Below are 25,185 nucleotides of genomic sequence, written 5' to 3' on the forward strand. Positions count from 1 at the left end.
GGAGTGTCCGACGCAGGTCACTCGTTTCCGAGGGCAGTCCGAGGGAGCAACGTCACTCGAGTGACGTCTTGGAATGCCAAAGTGGCGACCGAGAGTGCACTTGGAGTGACGAGTGGGGGAAAATCAACACTCGAGTGACGCTCTGCAATATGGCACTTAACCTCTCCTTCGTCTGCTCCAAACATTAAAAATCTACGCTGTGCAAAACGGTACTTTGAAAAGGCGCACACCTCCCTTCACGAGATTCATTCTCTCATAAATGCCCCGTCGCTTTTTATCATCTCCTTCTTCTTTCTCTCTTATCTCCTTCGATTCCTCCTCCTGTACTGTCCTGTAAAATCGGACCATACAGATAGCACTGATGGCAAAACGAGTCATCTGGAGATAAATGAAAAAAATTGTGATTTAATGTTTTCACCATCGTGTATTAAGTCACGTACACATTCATGAAATATTCAGTTTTTTTATTATTCAGAAAAAAACATTTTTTTACAGATATAACAGTGACTCTTCCCTTAAATTAATTTCAGCTATCACAGATTGCATGGAAAGATTATTTTTGGTGCGAATTTCTAGTATTTATTAGATTTTTTCTGATTTTTAAGTTACAATTTAATTTTTTCCTGTAAGTGACATCTCCAGTCACCGAAGGAAATGGATTTCGAAGAAGAAATATTCGTGTATATGCTTAAGTATATCTAAGCACAGTACATGGGCAGAACATAGGTTTTGGTAAATATTCATACCAAATATTCCAACGCGACTTGGTGGGGTCAGATATTATGCAAAAAGGCAAAAGTGAATTTAGTTAATAATACTATAATGCAAAAAAACACAAAAGACAAATTTGCGCCTGCAAATACATAAATTAATTTCGTTGGGACAACTCTTCTTGTGCACTTTCATTATCAGTACAATGTTATAAAATGCGAGTAAATTGATAAAATGGCATTTAAATATTTGCACAGTCAAAGTGAGCTCTTACCAAGCGTATATCGCTGCATCCAATGAAATATTGAAAGAAAAAATTTATGAAAATCTTTGAATTTTAATGCAAAAATCCCCCTCTGAAATTTGAAATGAGTTTGATTTCTTCAGTTATCAGTACAACAATTATCTGTTAAGATAAAGGAATAATCAAGGGAAATAATGTTCAATTAAATGTACGCGATTTGTAAATATATTTCCCATATTGTCTATAAGTGAACCCGTATATTTCGGTGCGTCACTTTGCAAAGGATTTTTTTTCCATCGTTTCTCTAAAGCGGCGTTTGCGATAGATAAATGTTGGGAGTCCTTTCCTCTAAAGTGACAAAAACAGGTGAAGGCAGAGTCAATGTGAAGCGGAGATAAGATATCGAAAATGGAGAGATAAGCGACCTCAATGCTTCTCCATTTTTCTTTGGACGCTGAGTTTAGCCACGAGAGTTGAAATACATGAATAGCGATGAGAATTTTGAAGTTATGCTAGAATATCATCCTCGACGACTTCTTACGATCCAAAAACGTTATCGAAACTTTAAGTAATGTTTCCTGTTTGCTTCAGAGATACGTCCCATTAGCGTCTCAAATGTAATCAAGATTTGATAACGGATAAGTCTCTTTTATACTCTTTTCATTATAACTCAGAATAAGAATTCTTCCATCACTCACTGCTTGGATAGAACATTACGGATTATCGTCTGGAGGAGTATATAATTACGACCCTAAGGGCTCGATATTTTTTTGGTGCATTTCTTTCTTGGCAAACACGTGCGGTTATTTTTCCGTAACTAAATAGCATTTTTCCTATGAACGTTAATATGTAGTTAATCCGGCGTTAAGATTTTTTTAAGATTAATTTATAGCTTTTCTTTATGTCCGAACCTGAAGAATTCTGAAAGCTACCGCTAGATATTGAGACGCTAGGTATTGACCAATCGCTAGGAGCCACCCTACATTAGGAAAGTGTAAAAAGTAGTTTAATTCAAAGAACCAAATGACTCTTTACGTTTTTAGAAGTATTATTCGACAGAAAAATACCGAAAAATACGTATTCATAATTGTGGTTGCAGCAGAATGTAATTCATTTATGCCAAATATGTGCGTTTAGCTACTGCCACTGTCAATGATGACAATCAAATGACATTTTGTCGGAGTTCTGCGTAAAAAATGGAACTTCCCTAGAATTTCATATAAAGAGTTATTTTTAACGTCGCAACCGTGAGGAAAAGTCTTCAAATACGGCTATCAAGTAAACATTTAGCGCGTCTCATTGCTCTTTTCCTATTTTCTAACCAGTTTCTGTTTTCAGTGTACGTTACCTCTGTATGAATTTATTTTCCCAGAAATTTTAGCCACAGCAATTCTGCGACAGTTTGACCTACTTTTCTTCATTCAATCTGAATGTGAATGCAATAGGTTGGTTTACTATAATTTTTTTGTTGCCTTAATTGAAAGAGTATTACTCCTCGAGTACGTATTTTACGCATTTATATTTTAAAAGGACATCTATTTTTTGCTATTAAATGAAAAGTGAAAAATTTCAAGCGCGCGAAAACGCAACGGGTAAGTATGAATGCCGGAAAATCTCCTTGTAACGTCGTTCTAGTTCCCGCTGCCGCGAGTCGGGTCGGGAATCGAGTGGGGCTGTGCGAGACTCTCGAGACCACCAAGACGAGTCTCGGCGGTAGAGACGCTAATTTTATTTCTCGGCATTGTCGGGACGGGACGAGTCTCGTCAAGACTCTCGACTGCCAGGCGAGACTTTCGCCGCACCGAGGGAGTCTCGTCCCGACAATGCAGAGAAATTAAATTCTCGTCTCGACCGCCGAGACGAGACTCTCGAACAGCACTAGTATCGAGTCGAGTAGAGTGCGGCAATTGTGAACTAGGCGACGAGACAATGCATCCTCCATCATATTCTCATTCTTCGAATCCCCTTGTGAATATCCTACAGTGTCAGAATACGGTAGTTTCCTTCATCAAAGTAAAAGAAAGGCATTGATTGCGATTCCTTACCCACCACTAATGTATTCATAATGTACAAATTATTTGGTTTTAGAAATCCCAGTACATAAGAATGTTATTAGTCAATTTTAATCTCATTTCAAAAAAGGCCAGTTTGGCGTCCATGAGATTCCACTCCACGTGACGTCACAGGGATCTAGTTTCTATACGAGTTGATAGGAGTTTTACATCGTCTGAGATTACCAATGCACGCATGAGGCACTGAGCTCAGGGAAACATGTCTTGATAATCACCTATTAACACAGCCTATAGTCAGAAAGTTTCCTTCGTTTGATAGGGTATTAATAATACTAATACAACAAGCCAAGCGCTACCTGCAAGCTGGTTACTGTGCCACCTGCTAGCAGCCTTCATCGCAACAGTGCACATTGCCTCGCCCCAAGGTCACCTAACACGGCGACAGGGGGAACCAGAATGCCGTCACACTGGGTTTTACAAGCATTCATAATTAGCCGTCGCATTTTCACGCGCTTGAAAATTTCACATTTCCTTAATCGCAAAAAATAAATATCGTGATTTAAAAATCTGAATGGGTGAAATGCGTACTCCAGGAGTAATAACCTTACGATTTAGACATTAAAAACATAATAGGAAACGACCCTATTGTGAACTAGGCAATAAGACAATGCATTCTCCCACATATTCTCATTTTTCGAATTCCCTTGTGAATATTCAATACTCTGAATGCTTAGCATGATATAACAAGGAAAAAATAATGAGGATTGTTGATGGTAATAGTGTCAGAATAGGGCAGATTCCTTCATAAAAAAACGAAAGGCATTGATTGCGATTCCTTACACACAATTTGTGTTCATAACATACAAATTATTTGGTTTTAAAAATCCCATTTTATACGAATGTTAATGGTCAATTTTAATCTCATTTGAAAAAAGGCCAGTTTGGCGTCCATGCGATTCCACTCCATGTGACGTCACAGGGATCTAGTTTCTATACGAGTTGATAGGAGTTTTACATCGTCTGAGATTACCAATGCACGCATGAGGCACTGAGCTCAGGGAAACATGTATTGATAATCGCCTATTAAAACAGCCTATGGTCAGAAAGTTTCCTTCGTTTGATAGGGTATTAGTAATCCTAATAAAATAAGCCAAGCGCTACCTGCAAGCTGGTCACTGTGCCACCTGCTAGCAGCCTCCATCGCAGCATTGCACATACCCTCGCCCCAAGGTCACCTTACACGGCGACAGCGGGAACCAGAATGCAGTACAATGTCGACGCCGGGATTTCCTACGAACTGTCTTCTCATCTTTCACCCCCACAAATGTCCATGACCATCCGACAACCGAGTCATGTACGTTACATTGGAAATGTAGGGTAGTAAGTAATTTTGTTTGTGGGCATCCATAACCAGGAGGATTTTTTTTAAACAAGGTACTAAACAGAATGTTATAAACTAATTTTACTATTTTTCATTTTTGTAAATACTTCATTTATTCAAAGAATTTTTTTTGCAAATTATTGACTATTCAATATTTTGTTTTCTTTGATGGAGGTGAGTAATTGTGTTCCCATATTTTGGGGGGGTGTCTGGACCCCCGGACCTCCCCTCCGGCCAGGCCACTGCCTTGGAGACCCCCTTTCATAAGATTCAATATTTCAGGAATGCGCCGCTGCTCTGTTTATCCCTATCGTGTTTATCTCTTATCTTATTTGTATTCTCCTGCTGTCCACCTCTTATCTCCCACTCCAACCGCTTTCGATCTTTCTTTGTAATTCGCGATCGCTTTCTCTAGACGGAATTCTGTGTGCGTGACCACTTAGTCTTGTCTCCCACCGAACGCGCAAATTGAAATTGAAATGAATCAGAAAGATAACAATTGAGTCATTTGGTGATAACGGAAAAAAACAAGATTTTATTTCTTAACGATCGTGTCTTCGGTCACGAACTCATTCCTAAAATATCGAGTTTTGAAATGTCCAGAAAAAGCGGTTTTTCTTGGAACAAGAGTTATTCTCCCTTTAGTTTTTTTTTCACCTATCTCAGATTGCATGGCAATATTATTTTTGTATGAACTTTGAGTATTTATTGTTTGACTTATCTCTGATTATTCAGTTTCAATTTAATATATTCTTTGAAAGAAACGATACTAGCCGCAACTGAGAATGAATTTCGAAGAAAACATATTCACTCAAACGAAAATTTAAGTTGCATTTTATAAGAAAAGAGAAAAGATGTTGCTCTATAATAAATGTAAAAAACATTTGAATATTGAACAAGAAAAGAATTTAAATATTCACCTCCGTTCTTTCTCACTCTTATAACAAAAGGCAAAACTGTTCCCTTTACATTAGCTAACATTCCTTGTCCCCATTTTAGAGCTCTCTGTTGTGCAATCACTTCCGCTGAAGGAATGGAAAAGTTTCATTTTGTACTCCGTGTATACTTTTGTACACCCTGTATATATCAGGGATGAATTTTAGAGATTGTCATCAATATTTCTTGATTTTGTTAATTAGTAGCACGATGGCTATAGTATGAGAATGTCACACCGCATCAAATGTATTTGAAACTTAAATCAAAGGGCCCCAAAAGACGAGGGAAGGCGACGGTGCTAGGGAAAGAGCGATGGACTCGCACGGCTTCCCGCAAACAATGGAGGGCTGAGAGGCGAGCGAACAGTCACAGGAGACACCGAGTGTTTATCAAAACCACAGAAAAGCGGATAAGGCATTCGGTTCTTCTTCGACACTTACCTCTTATGGTAAAGATTTTACTGTAGATATATATTCCTCGCATCGAATGGCGTGAACATCATAAGATTATATCTCTTGCCATTTTCAGAAATAAATATTTAAGCTAACTTACTTGGATACAGCCTAGAGCTTTTCAATTGTTTTAATCTACGCAGACGGCACAGAACCCCCCGTATCTAATTCGTATGTAGGTAGTACCCATTGACTACGGGGATACTAGGCCGCTTCGTCACTTTTCGGAAATGGATGATATTCATTCCCGGCCTGTTGACGAAGCGCGTACGTAACATGTGAATGTCCGCTACGAAGCGCGTTCGAAAGGATACGAAGAGCGCAGGAACACAGCACTTAGGCTAATCTCAATCGATTAGGTGGAAAATTGGATATATCGTAACTGACACAATCGAAAAATATATCGAACGCAGCACAATCGATAACTACCTACCATGGCCCTTTTACAGCCTTGGCCCTTTTATGAGGCAGGAAAGAAAAAAAAACCACAGAAATACATTACTGATATTATTTATTTTCTTTATTCAATCACAATAATATTTTCAATTTTTTCTTCTAACCCACATCTAATTTGGCGAAAGAATTACTCATATTCTCTTTCGAAAAGAAAATTATTTACAAGAGGACCGGTCGATACACAATAACTATCTTCAATACCTTCTCCGATGAACGTTCACTATCACAGCATCCACTTGCACAAAACAAATCCACACCCACTTTAGATCTATATGTCACTTCTGCCACAATGTCTTTCTTCTTGACGACAGGTTACTACGAAGCAATGGCACCTTCCTCCAATCTGGGCGCCTTCAATTCAACTAGAATTTTCTCCCCGTCTTCTCGTCCGAGACCACAGATTATTTTCTGATATCACAAGGCGTGATGTGAAGCCCGCACACCTGAAACTAATAAATAATAAAATACAATGTAACTTACTAGGTCACATCTGTCGTATTATTGATAATTGTCACAGTTATTGTATAAAGGTAGGGCAATAGTCACAACACACTCATAGAGAACAACTCACTACTGTACTTCCTTATTAGAAAACGCACTGATAAACATTGTAAAACAAAACACACACTAGAATAGTACTACCAACCCTACTTATACAAAATTATACACTGAGGTTATTGCCAACCTAAAATACATTCCAACAACATCATTTCCAATTTTTGGTATTTCTGCATGAGAAATCAAATTACTAGGCTCGTAAATATAGTAAATAGTTGACCACCTGAATATTTTTTCAAACTATAGCATAAGATAATCTGTAATGATGAGAGCCGACGTATAACAAACCATTGGTCTAAGAAACAGTTTTCGATTTTATAAACTTGGCTGCTTATTCCTTTTTTCTCCTTTAGCCACACGTTCACCGAATGAATTGATGCAAAAAGACAACTAAAATGCAAGAATTTTCAAAGGAATTGCTGCTATAAAATTTTGAATCACCATTTTCAGTACTGAAGTTATGCATCAACAATCCGAAGCCACTAACTTAAAATTACATCCAAATAATTACAGCGAGAAAGAGTACATACCTTACTGTTTTTCGTAGGGGTGAAAAGTTTTCTTCTTATCGCCCAAATACACTTCTTCAACTCAGAATCTTTTGGAACGCTAAAACTTGAACCATGTCCCGGAGTTGATCTATTACACCTCGACAATACCACAGCCACCTAGAGAAACTGTCACGCACGAAAGGCATTTTAAACAAAAATACCTCACAAACACGTTTTTGAAGCACAGTGAATGAAATTAAAAAATAAGGGAAACTTCACCATTACCAGACACACTATTATTTACCAACTTAACCGCAAAAATCCCTGAAATGTGGTGAGACGTAATGTAAACCATGCGATCTCCAAAGCCTTGTGCTGGCTTGTGATCGGGCCTTCTTTAGGAGGAAATGTCACCACCCGCGAAAGAAAATAGTCCCAGACCGAATACAGTTTTATTGATGAGATACACTTTTATAGATGCATATGAATTCGCCAGTCCTCTTGTATCTTTTTTCTTCATTAAAGGAAATAAGAAACAAAACTTTTTTAGTAACTTCCTAATCGCGATTTCTTGTATCCACTTATATCTTGATGGTCCACCTTCGTATTCAGATACGTAAAATTCCTTTGCCGTCTGGGTAGTGTTTATGCCTCATTCAGATTACGATAGTTTCAGCCATCGTCAGAACTATCGTGCATTCACACAACGATGGTTAAAACCTGTGCTGCTCTCTAGTGCTGACATCTAAAGTGAACGGGAAATTGACGGATAGCAAAGCTGTTGAGGTATGCATGGACAAGATATTACTGTGTTCAACGCGTATTTACCGAATAATTTTTCTTCCGCCCATATTCTTCCTTCCTAAGACAAATCCATGAAAAAAAAGAGATTCACGAGCTTTTCGTCTTTCTCTTGTCACTTCCGTTTCCGGTCTCCCAGCGCCTAACCATCGTAAAGTGGCAACGTTTGGAACTACGTCAACTATAGTCAGGACTTGATTCACACGGCTAGTTCGGTCAACTATCGTTAGGACGACGGCTCGGACGATCGTAATGTGAATGAGGCATTACAGATATTTGAAGGAATTTAGTTATTTTCGCAGTAAAAGCTTCAGATGTTAAGGTACCAAAACAAAACAATGGACAGTAAATATCAATTGCTATGGTAAAAAAGTTGCTATGACTTCGGTTACTTTATATGTTTTTAAGTATCCGTAATTATTAAAATCAGACCATATCAGACCATATTATATATTATCACTAAATTACAAGGTGGTGCCAGTAGAAAGATGGACTCCGCACGCTCATATCACTCATGGAAATCATTCAAGCAAATTTGGACCTGCTCTAAATTTCATTCGAATAATCATTTGAATGAAGAAAATTTCAGTTTCAGATAGTGAATGATGGTCATTCGCAAGATCATTCGCTAAATCATTCACATGGTCATTCGATTCAAAACTCACTGAGTAAAAGAGCCATAACACTTTCCTGCCGGCGCGGCGCCTACGAGAGGAAAACGTTTTACGTCGCACGAGTAGGATAGAATTTAAGACAAAACTCAACATGTGCCCGGCCCCGGTCACTGGGCCATGCATTGTGTTTTCATTTGCATATGCGTTATTTGAGGTCACAAATATAGACCTTCAAACCCCATCTTAGCGAAAGTCCATGGTCGATTCATTGGGTGATCAGTGCTTTTAATTAAAATATTTCTTTTGAATTTCAATAATTTACTCATCTAAAAGAATTAATAAAATTTATTAAGCATTTTGGATTCTTAAAATGATTTCTTGCATTTATTACAAGAATGTTAGTGAACACAGTAGAAAAACTCTAATTACAGATCCATTACACTGGTTTACAAAAAAACAAAAATTTTCTGGCGCAAGAGGTTTATTAACCGATCTTTATAGGTTTTTTCGCGCTGATTTCAAATATGTAATTAGTTTTTCTCCATCACCCTCAGTTTTCGTGTGATTCACCGAAACGTCCCGAAAATCCCGAAAAATCTGGTTTCATGCACCAAGATACACTTAAAATGACATAACTTCCACCCTAGTTATCATAGAGCAATGAAACAAAAACCGGCGCACTTTTCATGCTATACGCGTGAAATGAGACTACATTTCGTTCCATTATACATCGCCAGGGTTGGTACCCATGGACCACAATATAAAAAAATGCAATTTTGGTAATCACGATTTTTGGCGCAAGACGTTCATTTGCTGATATTAATAGGGTTCTCCGCGCTGATTCAAATATGTAATTAGTTTCTCTCCATCACCCTCAGTTTTAGAAAAGCCTGCATATTTATAGAAATATGCAAGCATGTAAGAAAGTATCATCTTACCTTAAAATGTTGTGGAGATGGATTCCCTTCTGTATTTCGCATCTTTCACATCTCTCTTCAGTGTCCAACAGTAATCAGCCACCATTCTTGCATTCCACTGTCCCTGATATCTCTTCTTCATAACACTTATATCTTGGTGGAACTGCTCACCATGCTCGTCACTGACGGCACCAAGGTTGTCAGGAAAAAAGTCCAGATGCGAGTCCAAAAAATGAATTTTCAGCGACATATTGCACCCCATGTCTTTGTACGATTGCAACATTTCTTCCACAATGTATCGGAAGTTCTCTGCTTTATTATTCCCCAGAAAACTCCGTATCACACTTTTCAGTGCCCCCCAAGCTGTTCTTTCCACTGGGTGTAACCCATCCTTGAACATTTTGTCACCCATCAAAATTCTTATCTGGGGCTCACGAAAATTCCCTCTTTGATTTTGGCGTCATTTACCCGATGAAATAGTGTCTTCATATGGCGAAATGCATCTGAATTTCTGTCTATTCCATTAGTCTCATAAGATGCAATTATTCTTCCTCCTCTGCACATAAAGTTCGGGCTGGTCAAGAACTTTGTGAGGGCTATGCATAGGAGACTAATGGAGGATGCGCAATATTTTTCTGTCCAGGAATTGGTGATTGCCGCTGTGGCCTTTCCTTTCTGAGGTAATGTTGTGTCTTGTCTCTGCTATCCCATTCACATAAGAAGCAGCAAAATTTGGTGTAGCCTCCCTGGAGACCAGTTAACAAGGCAACAACCTTGAAATCGCAACACACCATCCATTTGTATCTATCATATCGAATTGTGTCCAAAAGAAATTTCATGTCTTTGTAAGTTTCTTTACATATTTGAAATCAGCGCGAAAAACCCTATAAAGATCGGTTAATAAACCTCTTGCGCCAAAAATCGTGTTTACCAGTGTTATTAGTATGCATGTACACTGTACATTGTACAGGTGACTAGGGTGCCTTCACAGCATTGCCTTGCGTCGACGCCGCGAAAGCTCTAGCCCCATCGGCAAATATTGCCCTTCACAGCTCTGAATTGCCAAAACAAATGAAATGCGAGAGTCGTCGGCTCCTAAAAATTGGCCCGTGAAGAGGTTGCTTTATAATTTAGATAATCGCGCGATACATATGTTGTTTTTATATTTTCGCGCCACATCATTCCTCAAAATTTACTTCCTTGCTGTTGATTGCGTTAAAATTAAATGTGTCGATTATAGAGTCGTTGATCATTTTTAATCAGTGATACCACTTGCCTATGCATTATTATGGCTACTTTTTATTCCCTATATCTGACTACATGAAAAATAGATAATTACGTAGAGAGAGTGAACATGAGTAACGAGAAATGGCATCAGAAAAATTTATTTGTGATCGTCGTTGCTAAAACAGCTATGCGCAGCAAGTTACCCAGATAGCTTCAACTTGAGCGATCATGAGGGTACAGTTATATTATATAAATTGATATTAAAACGACGGTAGTCACTAGCAAGGAAGTCTCAAAACTGTATATATCTGGCGATACCGAAAACGGATGCGTGCTTTATTAATCTACGGTCTTCAGTGACTGTAATCTATGTTAGAGTTTAACATCTGTCTTATGTTGAGAAAATGTTAGAGTTAGCAAAATACAAATTAATATTAAATAATGAAACTTATAGCATTCATCACTCCTATTTCAGCTACTCCTGCATATCTACCTCCAGCACACCCGAGCAAACGACATAAACGACATACCAAAGCATAAACGACAACCAATGCGAAATCGCCTGCGCACTGCTTCCTAAAAGCGGACAAAATCCAACGCGAACACATTTTACTGCGTTTGCGCAGCGAGCTAGCGAAATTACGTCATCAATCTTCAAAGACGGATTTCAATTTCTCAGTTGCCAAGCCGCACCTTCTATGGAGTGATTGGAAAGCTCTGATTCCTTTATCTTCATCTCGTGATCCAATGTATAAAAAATCTCGCAAAAGATCACAACCAATCTGAAGAAAAATTGTTAAAAGTGATATCTATCCTTCTTATCCACTAAGTTGAGTGGAAATTATGTTTGCCCGAGCGTTGACTGGCACCATCGTTCATTGGCAATCCCTTCGCCTCCATTTTTTAAAAGGCATTTAAGATTAGATAAGCCCGCTGTCTGTGGGTATAAAGGCTTCTTCCTGAGCCACAGGACGAGCATATCTCGTTCGAGTTGCGTCTGGGGAACTGATCCGCCATCTTGTGGTTCAAATTCTGTTATCTAAGAAGTATTTTCCGTCGTTTTGGATTAAGATTTCTGTAAGTTTAAAAAAGGCATTGAAAGAAGAGGTTTGCTTCGTGAGAGTAAAATAATTTTCTCATGACAGTAACAGAAGTAATTTATTTTACGTTTCAGGATTGCCTTCCCTGCATTGGGAATTGGAGAGCCGAGGAAGGAGTAGATACCGGTGTCTAACGGGTTGCCTTTTCTATTGGGTAAGTATTTGCTAAAGTATTTAATCAACGCTTTTTTTCGAATTATGCATAATAGCGTGATTGCCTTTTTATATAGAATGCCTTTCAAGTACAAGATAAAATGTAACACAATCGATCAACGGAGTTTGAAAGTAATTTATGAAAAGAATTTTGAGCAAATGTTTCATGAGTTGTATCCATAGAAAGTTTTTCGCCACCCTCTATTACGTACTTTTTCGAAGGCTATTAGAATAAATGCGATATTTCAAAACTCTATTTAAACGAAATCTTCATTTTTTTTATGGGGCAAAAAGTTATTGCAACGTTAGTTTGCAAAAATATCTTGTGGGCGGTCTGGACCATCTTACTCAGAGACCTTCATTAGTCAATTAGTTTTTACTTTGTTTCAGATGTAGTTTCGATTTATACAGGCAATATCGACAAATAAGTAACTATTAATAATTTTTTTCAGTTTCGTTTATGTTTTTTCACTACGCAATGCAGTTATTTAATAAAATTTTCTTCGGTTTTGATTTAAATCGTTGACCTAAAGAAGATGCGTTTGCATCCTTGGGCATTTGTTCGCTTCACTGTTTGATTGTGAGTACAACGCCTATAAGATTTCGTATCTGGATTGACCGGGGGGGGGGAGAATCTAGCCAGTGTGTTCAGCTTAGAAGCCATTACATTCATCTTCATCTCGTGATCCCATTTCTCAATAATCTCGCAAAAAATCGCAATCTATCCAAATTTTAACAGTAAAAAGTGATATATGTCCTTCTTATCCATTAAGTTCACTGGAGAGTATTGTAATTACTTTAGTCCAAGCGATGACTGGCAGTGTCGTGAATTGGCAATCCCTACACTTAAATTTTTTATAAGGCGCTATAGATTAGATAAGCTCGTTGTCTGTGGGTGTTAAGGCATCTTCCTAAGCCGCAGGATGAGTAGATCTCGAGCGAGTAGCATGTGACACATTGATACGCCATTTTTTCTTCAACACCTGTTATCTTTAAGTATTTTTCCATCATTTGGTATTGAGATTTCTGTAAGCTTAAAAAAGGTATTGAAGGAAAAGGTTTGCTTCAAAGGAGTATAATAATTTTCCCATTTCACTAACAGAAGTAATTTATTTTACGTTTCAGGATTGCCTTCTCTGTATTGGAAATAGGGGAGCCGAGGAAGGAGCGAATAAAGATTTCAACCAGATTGCCTAAACTATTGGGTAAGTGCATGCAAATGCATTTATCCACGCTTTTTATATGAATCATCCATGGCTATGTGATTGCCTTACTCTAAAGAAGCATGCCATTCAAGTGCATGATTTTATCTAATACAATCGACCAACTGAGTTTGAACGCAATGTATGGTAGGAATGGATAGTAAATATTTTTGTCGTACTTGTATCATTGCTGAAAAACACTGTTACGAAAATCTAATTTAAATGAAATTCACTAATTCCACGAGGCGTAGTCCAATCGCAACATAGCATGTACCTAATAGCTATTTAACTAACTCAATCAGAGGCCGGCATTAGTCAGTTCTTATGAACTAATTATTTACTGCATTTGTATAAAATGATGTCAAAATCCATAAGATACTCTCATCTTACAATCGAGAATATCTATAAGTTCATTTTTCAAACAAGTATTTAATACATGCTTTAGAAAGGCCATCTGTTTCTGTAAAAATGGCGAAAATGTTCAAGTTGCGGTCTCACTGATTCTTGATACATAAAACTAATTAAATATTCTTCAAATATTGCCACAGAAAATAGGCAAGAAAGGAAAAATAAAGATAAGCTCATCCTTAAAAGACAATAGTCCCCATTTTACTGTTTAAAATTTTATAGATGCAGACACAACTAAATTTTCCTAACAACCAAAAGGAAACCGTACCAACTGAAAAAATTAAATCTCGGAAATGGATTTGCGTGCTTTCCAAAGTCTGGCTGAAAATGCGAAGTCTTGCAAGTGTGACATCCAAGGTTTTCTTTCATTATATCCCAGATAGCACAATGTAAGGGAATTATCTGTTTCTTGTAATTTCCTTATGGAAAAAAATTGATAAGCAGCTTATCGTAAGCTAAGGGGCTTATATTAGGCAAGGGTAATATTCTAGAGAAGAAAAGGTAAGAAATGCCGTCAATGAGCCTTTATGAGAGCTTAACTACTGGTAACAGATTTTCCCGTAAATAGAAAAAATTAATAACTGCAAGGGACTGGCTGGTGAAGATAATAAGCATAATAAAAGAACATTTTTCTTGCGGCGAAAAGAAAAAATAATGTTAACGTGTTTCGAACGAATGATTTAGGTATCCACAGTTCTGCACTCTAACTACATCACCACTGCAGCTGATAACTGCAATGGTCATAGTTACCAGTTTAAAATTCAATAATGTAGAAAAACTTTGCTGTTTTATACATGAACAACTGTAATTATTCAAGGCACACACAATAAAATATTGATGAATTTTAATTTATCACCTGATAACGCGATGAATATGTATATAAGCGATTCCTTACCGCATTTTTATGTTATTCTACGTCACTATTCGTGTGAAATTGTGCTTTTCTTCCGTCTGTCCTTTCTTTTGTCCGCCGCTTCACCATCAGTGCATAAACGTGAATGATTTTCAAATTATGGACATTTAATGTTATTTCTACTCATATTTTAGAAGTGCCAAGAATGGAAAAATTATTCTTATTCGTAAATCCCTTACTGAATACTCTAAATCGATAGAATAATCTACGGAAGTGCTGAAAGTTTGGCATCCATTTTGTCATTACTCTGGATGTTTGTCAGCCTGGCCGTAAGAAACCCATAACAAGCTTACTTGATAAGTGCCATCCGTATTTCTTCCTTTCACCTTATCCCAATGGTTTATAATGTGCTAGCCAGGATGCAGTAAGCATAATCCCAAATACCCTGAAAACAATACGCTGAGTTTGAAAGTTAAAGATACGATCTTCAGTGATCTACTCTTCAAGGTGAGGTGATAGCAGTATAATTCTGAAAGTGGATAAGACTATTTAGAAATCTCCGTTACCATGGAGTGAGGTCCAAAGAACGCTACATTCGCTCTCGAGGAAAGTGCTCTGGAGCACCGGTCGACAGGCGATACGTTCGATACGAAAATTTCTTTCCGAAGCGGTAAAGAGCGAAGTGAAAATGGCGGAATAAACAAGATCAGGCTAGCTAGATTATGACATGGAGGAGATTGTTTCAATTGTGACTAGAGGCGATCAAGGCCATTGAATATCAATGGTTGTGGTCAAATATGATTAGAATAAACTTTATTTGGAAGATCGTGGTTCCACAAAGTAAAACAAGAAACTTAGGACTACATTTCTCACACCTACCCCCATACCTCTTCCTCTGTAAACTCATTACCTTACTAAAGAGAAAAGTGGGTGTTCTACGGTTTAATAACTTGCAATATTTCATTTATTATGACTAGCGACTATTATAAAACTTTAATACATCTATTTACTTTATATCTTCTTTTCCTTCAAATTTTACTTTGTGGCATGAGATGAAATGTGTCTAAATATGTTCTTACAATCGTTTCTACTGCTGCATGTCCCTTTAAATAATTTTTTGTGGCCTTCTGTGCGTAAAGGATGCTTCCAGAGGCATTTGAGTCTATTTTGTAGGAGACAGGAGAATGTCTAAGGAGTGATAGTGCTTGCTATATATTCATTTAAATCACAGTTAAATTAATATCCTACCTGTGAATGCCATTGTCTTCTTATAATTAGAATTATGATCAACATACGACAATTATTGTACCAAAATATTCTCTTTAATATTAATGATATTTTATGATTGATAATCAAACCAACAAAAACTCAATGAAAACCATATTATAAATCTTGTCTTTTTTTAATAATCAGGGGGAAACGTGCACCTGTACTCCTCCCCAAAATCTGGATCTGCACTCTCGTTGTCTGAGCATTGTGCAACTGAGGAAATTTCATTCATTAATAGGAAAGAGAATGTTTTTATTTTTATAATTATTAAGTAAAAGTATCCAACGTTTAATGAATTCAAGATAGTAAATTTTTGCTCCAGTATAACATATACAATATTAAGCCGCCTCTAAAATCTGTATAGGCTTCTGTTTTACTGAAGAGTCAGGGGGAGATTAGAAGTGGACGTGAGGAGTATGTAAGGAAGACAAGCAGGGGTGGTGTGGGATGATTGGGGCAAATCAGCTGGGGCTCAAGATCTTATCTTTTATCTCCTTACCCGGGGAGCCCTGCCTTGGAATATTTAGGAAATCGTTTGCTAAGACATGGATTTTCACAGGATTCTGTTTCTCAATAACCGGATATAAGTTTATGAAAAATAATAATTTCGTTGGATAAAGTTCTGTGAAAGGTGGGAATATCACAGCTAGTAAAATTCAATAATGTAGTAGGGCTGTTTTTCTTCAACTTCCGATGTGTTATGAAAAGAAGACAAAGTGATTGATTACAAATTATTCCTTTACTAAATATTGAGCACACTTGTGGTGTTCTTTAGGCATAATTGCCTCGGTGATTGAGGAATTGGTCGTGCCTGCGGACACGATTTGTTATGCCTTCTTCATAGGATGTTTCCGCTAATGACTTCCATCAATTTTGGCTTTGTCTTGAAGCTCTTCGCCCTTTTGAAAATGCTTTCGTCCTAGCCATGTATTCACTTCAGCGTAAAGTTGGAATGATGGATGGATGGAGATAAGAGGATCACAAATTGTGTACTTCAGTTGGAATCTTTTAAAAGGAGCTATTGTCGATTTTCAACTTATTTCAAGGTTACGCAGTCGATTCGGTAATCCCATGGTTAAGTAAAATAACATAATATAAGTGATGCTGTACATGGGGAAGGCAATTGAAAGCTAAGGTAGTTTATATTTCTTAGAGGAGATAAGGAAGTGAGGAGGAAAACCTGGCGTAAGCATGCTTTCAATGAATGGCACCAAGGGGAATAAGACTGCGCTTCATTTGACGAAAGAAATATTACTTTGAATCGCCCTCCAGAAAGTAACCATCGATATATTTATAATTTTTTGATGTATTTCCATCCATGCCGGCATCTGCCATTAAGTTGTTACTCAGGAACATTTTTCTATTTGAATACAAGAGGGCAGCACTTTTCCACAACATTTCAATGCGTATGAATCGTTTCGGCTCACAGAGTCATCATCTGGTACAAGAATTTTTCATTAAATACTGTGAAAAGAGTTACCATCTACAATTTAAATATTTCGAACTTCAACCATGTTGCACCTGCATCTGTCGATTTTCATCTATTGTTCTTATTTCTTTTTTCTGTTTTTTTTCAGCTGCCTATTTTCCCATCTTATCATGTCACAATAGATTTTCGAGCATATCATCTCTATTTTCATTCTAACCTCACTTCCCTCATTATTAAAGGTTCTGTAATAAACGATCTGTACTCCTGATTGGTAGAAAACTGTCTCGACATTTCTAGCGTAGCTATATCTATTTTGGTCTCAAGCGGAATTTTTATTTCCTCCTAAAAACGATGGTTGGGAATGATTGAATTTCAAAAATGCCATTCCAGAGCATTTTTCGTTTTAATTTGCGTTGCATAGTAAGCGAGATATTTTTCTCTAGTCACACTTATGCTTTAGTTGTTATGTTCCCATTCTGCTATCGACATCTTTTAAGGTAATAATTTCATGTTGGTTCTGTTTCTTTGCAGTCAACGTTTCATCCTTTCGTAGCAACACTGAGATCGTGTGTTACTTCTCGCTGACCATTTCCATCACGCCTGGTTCCCATTGGAAACTTCCTGTATTCTGAATCCAACATACTCATAAATAATTATTTCATTCTTTTGAAATAATGGCAAGTAACATTTCTGCTAGCGGCGCTGAGCAATTTGTTGAGGGGATGCTCATTTCTGGATTGCTGACTGGCTCATTCCTCCAGCATAAAGAGCTGCTGGACATGTTGGAAGATGTAGATGTTCGTTATCCACGGAAAAAAACACTCTTGCTTGTCGGTGTGGGACTTGGAAAAACTGACTGGGTGGAGGAGTTATTGGCGAGAGGGGCCGACACAGACATAATAGATGACAGTCAACAGAATGCATTGTCTTCGGCTGAGGAGATGGTGCGGCAGTTCCCTGAGGATGTAGAACGCTCAAAAGTGCTGAATTTGGTGACATTGGTTCACAGGAGAGACCAAGTTATTTTGCGGCGTCTGCAAGCATCTTCGAGTAGGAGCACTGATCATGTAACACCCGTGGATAGCCCAGAATGTGATATTGCATCTCTCAATTCCTCTGTGGACTCATTGAGGCGAGAGATGAAATCTCTTGTGCGACAGCTGAGCTCATCGTTGGAGGAACTGAAAGCGCAAGTGTGTGGACGCGATGCACTGTTGCGTTGCCTGGAAGAATCCGTTACGTCAACAGCGGAGGATGTGACGTGTATCAAGTGCGGTCTTATTGGGGAGGCATTTTTAAGTCAACCTACATCCGATCCGGCCAGAGCAAGGCAGGAGTGTGTGGACGCCATGATGCGAAAGACAAGGATAGTGTTTGGACATGGAGTTGATAAAATGCGTAGATTGTATGAGAGACTGTATGACGAAGATGAATTCACTGCTTGTATTATTAAGTTTTTAAGTGGGGATGATCGGGTGAAGGTGCTGGTGGATTTGAATTCTGAGAGAATTGGAATTATGAAGGAGAAGTTTGTGGGATTGGATGGGATTCAGAGGAATGTGAGTGCATGTACATCATTTTGTGATTTTGAGAGTGAGATTGTATATTTGGGTGGAAATCATAATTCTGGTGATAGGGAGAAAGTTGTATATGCTAATTTAGCTTGGGCCCTCTCACAATTATCCCTGAAATTGGTTTTTGGTAATTACGGGAGGCCATACAGCAGGGGAGATGTGGAACGAGAGCGTGAGTGGATGAGGGCTCTAGAGGAGGCGCAGGAGAGGAGGATGAGGGGAGAGGGATTCGACGTGGATATCAGATATGCATTTGATTGGAAGACACTGAAGGCAAAGGTATGTTGGCTGGCAGCAGCTGTCCCTTGGATTATCACTGATAATGGATCCACAGAAGGAAGAGCTGAACTGCAGCAGAAAGCCCCTCTCCTCCTCTCTCTCTATTCTAGCAATGTGATGGGAACACTTCTAGCAAGTGCAAAGGTTGGTCTTATGTCTATTTCTTAGGGTTTTATCTTTACATCATGGTCTTCATTAAAACATTTAAATCATCATTTGAAGCTGTTTTAACCAATAAATCGGTAATTAGTAATTGTAAACAAACTTTTGAATAATTGAATGATTTGTTCGTAATTTAATTTTCCATGATTTCCCAAAAGTGGGCCACTCATTGGTTTGGCAAGTAGAGGTGAAATGAAACTTCTTGTACATTGGATTTCATCCTCTCATGTGTTCTATGAGTAGTTTGATTTAATGAGAGTCGGGTTTTGTAGTATTAGCACATTTAAATGCAATTCATTTTAGGGCAAACATTCTACTTCTCAATATTCCAAGATGAAGATTTCTTGTGAAAAGGTAACATGTTTTTAAGGTCTGATATATGTCATAAGTTTAAGGAAGTGACTTGTAAACTAAAAACTCTAATCTAATGGATAAATGTCGAAGTTAAAGATAAAATAATATAACGACATTGAAGAGTGCCTATATTCAAATCCATGATATACCAATCCATTGATTCATATATGAATTCCAAACAATAATGAAAGTCTTCCAATATTTTTCAATTATAAAATTAAAGATTATTGTAGAACATTGTTCGGTTTGTTGGAAGATATTTGATAATTGATGCTCATAAATACGGCCATTGCATTTGTGTAAATAGAGGTAATATTTTATCTCACTATGAATATTTAACTAATATTGACATTGCATTTTGATTGTGATTGCATTACTTTTCATTCCATTAATTTATATTTTCTGTTTCAGAGATGATTTTGGCCTGATATACTTTGGAGATTGTGATGAAGCCAGTCCTGAAGATGAAAATTTTCTTCATATTCATTTATTTTCTTTAAGCCACTCAGCTTTTATTTGGTTAACTGAATTACTTGTGTATTAAGTCAATTTTTACACCAATTTTATGATTATAATAAGACCTTAATGTTGATTTCATGTTTGCTACATGGCACTTTTTCATTCGGTAGGTAATCACATTTTGAGATGCATATTGTTTTAATCTTGTCGACACATAATATAGTCAGCTTTTTCCTGATCATGCCACTATGATATTTTTATTTTTGATTATATCACTTTGCATCTCATTTACGCTATAAGTAAATGGAAGGAATGCACCAATTTGGCTTACCAATGTGATTCTACAATTTATCTGAAAGCCATTGTGCACATAAATCTATTTGGAACATATACAGCTCTTTCCAGATTTATAATCATATTTTGCCGGATGTACTCATGTTTGTGTAGCCCTTTGATCAACATTAGTTTTTTTTTGTTCATTGCTCTTGCCTTGTTTGACCCATTCACTTGAGAGACATTTCCCTGTAGTTGGCAATTACAATGATATAGGCATTACATTGTGTAGTAGGCAGAACACTATATTCGTCAAAGATTATTAATTTCAAAGATATGCTGTACAATTTAAATGTGATGCAGAATATAAATTAACAATCTTGTCATACTTGATATACAATGGTTAAGATGGGATTTTTTTTCAATTTTTACCAGTTGGAAGGCATTTAAGAAATTTCGTAATTATGTAATTAGGTTCTTAGATTCATTTTCCTACATGTTTGTGACCTTAGTACATTTTTGTTCTTGTTGGTCGTTTTCAAGTTTTCACTGACGTTAGAGAAGATCATTGCAATCATTCACGCACGTATATATTTCTAACATTCACATATCTTTTGTATAGTATTCAGTTGAATGGAAATAGGCATTTGCTAATTTGTTAGCAAACAGTAAATGTCTCCTAATCCTCAGGATTGCGGCTTGGTTTTCATGGATTTAAGTGAATATAATGGGTATACATGTTACCAGTTCTCTTTATAAGAAATGTAGCTATTCCTATTTCATGACTTTGTGAGGTCTTCTTTCTTTGGGTTTCATCGTATATGTAGGAGATACTTTTTTATATTGCTCTTTCTTTGTCCTATCTTCCATTTGGTGAATGGGTTTGGGTTTTTTTAGTACTTTTTATGTGTCTTAATTTTACCTTTTTCTCTATTTTCGGCATTAGTATTTGTTACTCGTTTCTTTCTGTTATTGTATTAATTGTTGAGCTAAAGCTATATTCTCTCTGCTACATTGGGGAACAGAAATGTGGTTGTTGTAATGTGTTTAGTTTTTTCAAAAGAAATCCATTTAAAATAATTGATTTTTGAAAGGTATTTCTGAATTGATAATTTCACCTGTGTTACACCACACCAGTTGGTAAGACAAGATTAACCATCCAAATTTTGTAAGTATGTTCCATTAGATATAAATATAATATAAGTATTTCGTTAACTAATCTGCAGTAGTGTCTATATATGTGGATTTAAAAAATATTTTATAATCATGTCTGATGGTACATATTTTACATGTAAATTGCTTTATGATTATAACTTGTAATTGATAATTTAGGATATTGAAGGCATATGAATGAGAAAAACTATTCATTTGAATGATTTACTTTTGTGCCTGTTGGCTTATCTCTGAGGAGGAATGGCAAGATATCCTCATTTAAGGTTTTGCCTGTTCTTATTTATTTTACATTATTTTTCTTCACGTTTATTTTTCTTTTTAAAAATGCCATGATACGATGAGGAAGTAATGTATTTATTTTTTCAATAATAAAATCAATTATCAAGTAGTTGCAAATGTATGCATATTGTTGGTATAATTAAATTACTTATGTGGTATCACACTATATTCTGTACAATGCCTGTCAAGGCACATTTGGAGAAATAGCATTTCATTGAATGTGATGTGATTAAACTAGAATGTTTAAAGTTTTGCTGCAAACTGTTGTGGAGCTTTATCCAACATTGCATATCATGCTTCATGCAGATAAAATAAATGTAGTATGGCTTAAAGTTTCAGTGATTTATTTTGGTTTGAAATCAGTATCCAATATGATGTATCAGATTCAGTCATGACAAATTTTGTAACAAAGTGCAGGAGGACCTCCTGATGTTCACCTCCTATTTGCCATGATGCTTTTTAGTGCTGTGCTCCATAGCACTCCTTATCCTTGAATTTTGTTAATCTAATCGCTAATCAAAGGTATTATTATATTTTTCAATTTTGTTATGCTGATGATATTAATCCATTTTAAGAGGAAAAATGATTATTATCCAGCTCAGCCCACAGTTATTGTAACTGCATTGCATTTCCAACCAATCATGGGTTGATTAACTAGGGTCTCCTTTCCTTCCGAATTCTAATGCAGTAATTTGAAATTGCATTATCACGTATATACTGATATTTTGTGTATTTATTACACTTCCCAATATTTCGAGGCTGTGGAATAGTATTTTTTGTCTGCTGAAACGTTTTCTTGTGTCAAATTGAAGCACAGAACATGAATTGCTGTCCACAGTGACAACCGAGTTATCATTCCATCAAGCAATACTTACCTACGGTTTCATTTAATGCTTGTTTTCACGTTTCTCTCGGTTTTATACCAATGTTTTCACTAAATTATATCAGGCACTCCCCCTATATATTTTCACGTATGGTGCGTGTCAAAAATCCTTTTTCTTTCAAAACAAATATAGTTTGCACGACGTAAGGATGTCATTGAAAAACATATGATTATTAGTAGGTTCAGGGAAAACCTTGAGAAATTCCAGAATAACACTTAATTCCTAGCTTAACTTACGATCGAAGTCGATTCCCATCGCCTGGTTGAACCCTATAGCCGTCTTAAGAATATAATCACCGAAGTTTAAAGCGAAATCTAAAAGGCTTATATTAAAGAACATTTTTGTACCGTGGCGGAGTGTGGTATCATTTGCTCATCAATTGACAATTGATTCGCAAGTATTCCGAATAGTGAAAATGTCTAATTCAAGTCATTAAATAAAGGCCATAATTTACAAATCTGTCATTTTCCTCCAGACAGGAATTGTTTGAAAAGAATTTTTTTATTCATCTAAATATGCTTTGGCCCAAGGATTTCCTTTCCAAATCCACGCCTTATCGTCTTCTTTCGACCAATATCTTGTTGAGGAAGTCGGCGATAAACACAAACAAAAACAGAATCTTCCTGCTATGTAACACTGACAGAAGCAAAATATGACTGTGTCGGTCAATGGAATATTTATTTGAGAAATACGTACTTTTTCTACCACAAAATCGTTGAATAATCTGTGAAGCATTTCAATTGAAGAGAATTGATTCTAATCTTTTTTTTATTTTTTTCCACACATTCCATCTCTAAATAATTCAGAGAAAACGTTAATGCAAGTTTTAAGTCCTTCCTCTACTTAGAACACTTACGCCTACGCCTGTGTCCAACCGCACACATGCAATGATACCGAAATGGATCCAACGCATCAGTGGCGCAGCGAAAGGGGGTTTTGTGGGGGATAACCCCCCCCAGAGCTCAGAGGATTTTTTTAAGTTTAATCCATTTTACTTAATTTTATCAGTATTACTTATAGAATAGTGTTAGGATTAATCAAATATCCCCCTGAAAGCCGTAAAACTCGCCATTTTGAACCATTATTCTTAAAATATTTCTGGAGTAGGGCCCCCGCAACTCCTGCTCACCCTAGCGGGTATGCGATACCCCCACACCCCTAAGTATTAGTTGCGCCTAAAACACCCCCTAGCCTTAACTCTTAGCTGCGCCCATGCAACGCATAACATCGATGAGGGGATGCATCGCCCCACAAAACCTCAGAGAAAGTAAAAATTATTTGAAAATCTTATCTGGATTTTAAATATAATTACTGCATCTGCTAAAAGTTCAATTTTAAGTGATAAATGATGTAAAATGTGTTTACAGGTATGTAATTTTTCAAAACTTTTCCTAAAATCCCCGTTTCCTTGGGGGTAGCACCCACAAATGCCCCCTCATACCCCATTAAAGCATATTTATAGTTATGCCACTGATCTCTTATCTCCTTCGTATCCTCATTCTCTCCTTTTCCCAACTCATCCCCTTATAATCTTACTCGGATATTCTGTCACCTTCCTTAGATCGAAATTAGATGAGAAAAAAGGCATTTACAATACGATACATACAAAAGAATAAGGAGAATAAGAAATGCGTACTATGAGTCGGGTTAGTTAATTAGTATGGGGTTGATTTCTTCAGTTTCCAGTTCCAGAATTTTTTTAAATGATATAGGAAAAATGTTGAGGAAATTATGTCATCCCAAACATGTGCGACGTGTAAATCTATTTTCCGTTTGTCTTTAAGTGAACCCATCTACCTTAGTGCTTCCGCTTGCAAAGGATAATAGCGTAGTTTCCTTCATCAAAGAAAACGAAAGGCATTGATTGCGATTCGTTATCCACCATTAGTGTATCCATAATATACAAATTATTTGGTTTTAGAAATACCGGTTTAGACGAATGGGAAGGGTCAATTTTATCCTCATTCGAAAAAAGCCATATTGGCGCCCATGCGATGCCACTCCACGTGACGTCACAAGGGCCTAGTTTCTATAAGAGTAGATAAGAGTTAAACATCGTCTAAGGTTACGAATGCATGCATGAGGCACAGAGCTCAGGGTAACATGTCTTAATAACCACCTATTAAAACTAGCTAAGGTCGGAAAGTTTTCCTCGTTTGATAAGGTATTTATAATCCTTATTTAAGCCAAGCGCTACAAGCTAGCAGGGTACTCTGCTACCTGCTAGCATCCTGCGTCGTATCAGCGGTCAGAACCTCGCCCCAAGGTCACCGCACTTGCGGCAGCGGGAACCAGAACGACGTCACACGGAGATTTCCCGGCATTCATACTTAGCCGTCCCCTTTTCACGCGCTTGAAAATTTTCACTTTACACTTGATCGCGAAAAAATAGATATCGTCATTTAAAAATCTAACAGCGTGAAATACGTACTCCAGGAGTAATAATCTTTCGATTTAAGCGATAAAAAATAATAGGAAACCACCCTATTGTCCATCATTTCCATAAAGCGGCTTCTGCACCATGTGTGCGTTTG

General features: G+C 37.0%; 1 protein-coding gene across 7 annotated transcripts in view; it reads left to right on the top strand.

Moving 5' to 3' along the window:
* The window catches only part of LOC124173199, a 195,115-nt gene extending 173,016 nt beyond the window's left edge, over positions 1 to 22,099 (top strand). For 3 of the 7 annotated variants that reach the window (XM_046552722.1, XM_046552723.1, XM_046552724.1), the window contains 3 exons: positions 11,975 to 12,054; positions 13,179 to 13,258; positions 17,746 to 22,099. In XM_046552722.1, coding sequence (XP_046408678.1) covers positions 17,889 to 19,235 — 1,347 coding nt within the window. In that variant the 5' untranslated portion in view covers positions 11,975 to 12,054; positions 13,179 to 13,258; positions 17,746 to 17,888 and the 3' untranslated portion in view covers positions 19,236 to 22,099. Of the gene's footprint in view, positions 1 to 10,801; positions 11,878 to 11,974; positions 12,055 to 13,178; positions 13,259 to 17,745 lie in introns of those variants that run through there. The other 4 variants (XM_046552727.1, XM_046552726.1, XM_046552728.1 and 1 more) reach the window with 3 other exon arrangements.
* Positions 22,100 to 25,185: the final 3,086 nt, after the last annotated feature.

This window comes from Ischnura elegans (assembly GCF_921293095.1).
Source record: "Ischnura elegans chromosome 13 unlocalized genomic scaffold, ioIscEleg1.1 SUPER_13_unloc_4, whole genome shotgun sequence".
Classification (NCBI taxonomy): domain Eukaryota; kingdom Metazoa; phylum Arthropoda; class Insecta; order Odonata; family Coenagrionidae; genus Ischnura; species Ischnura elegans.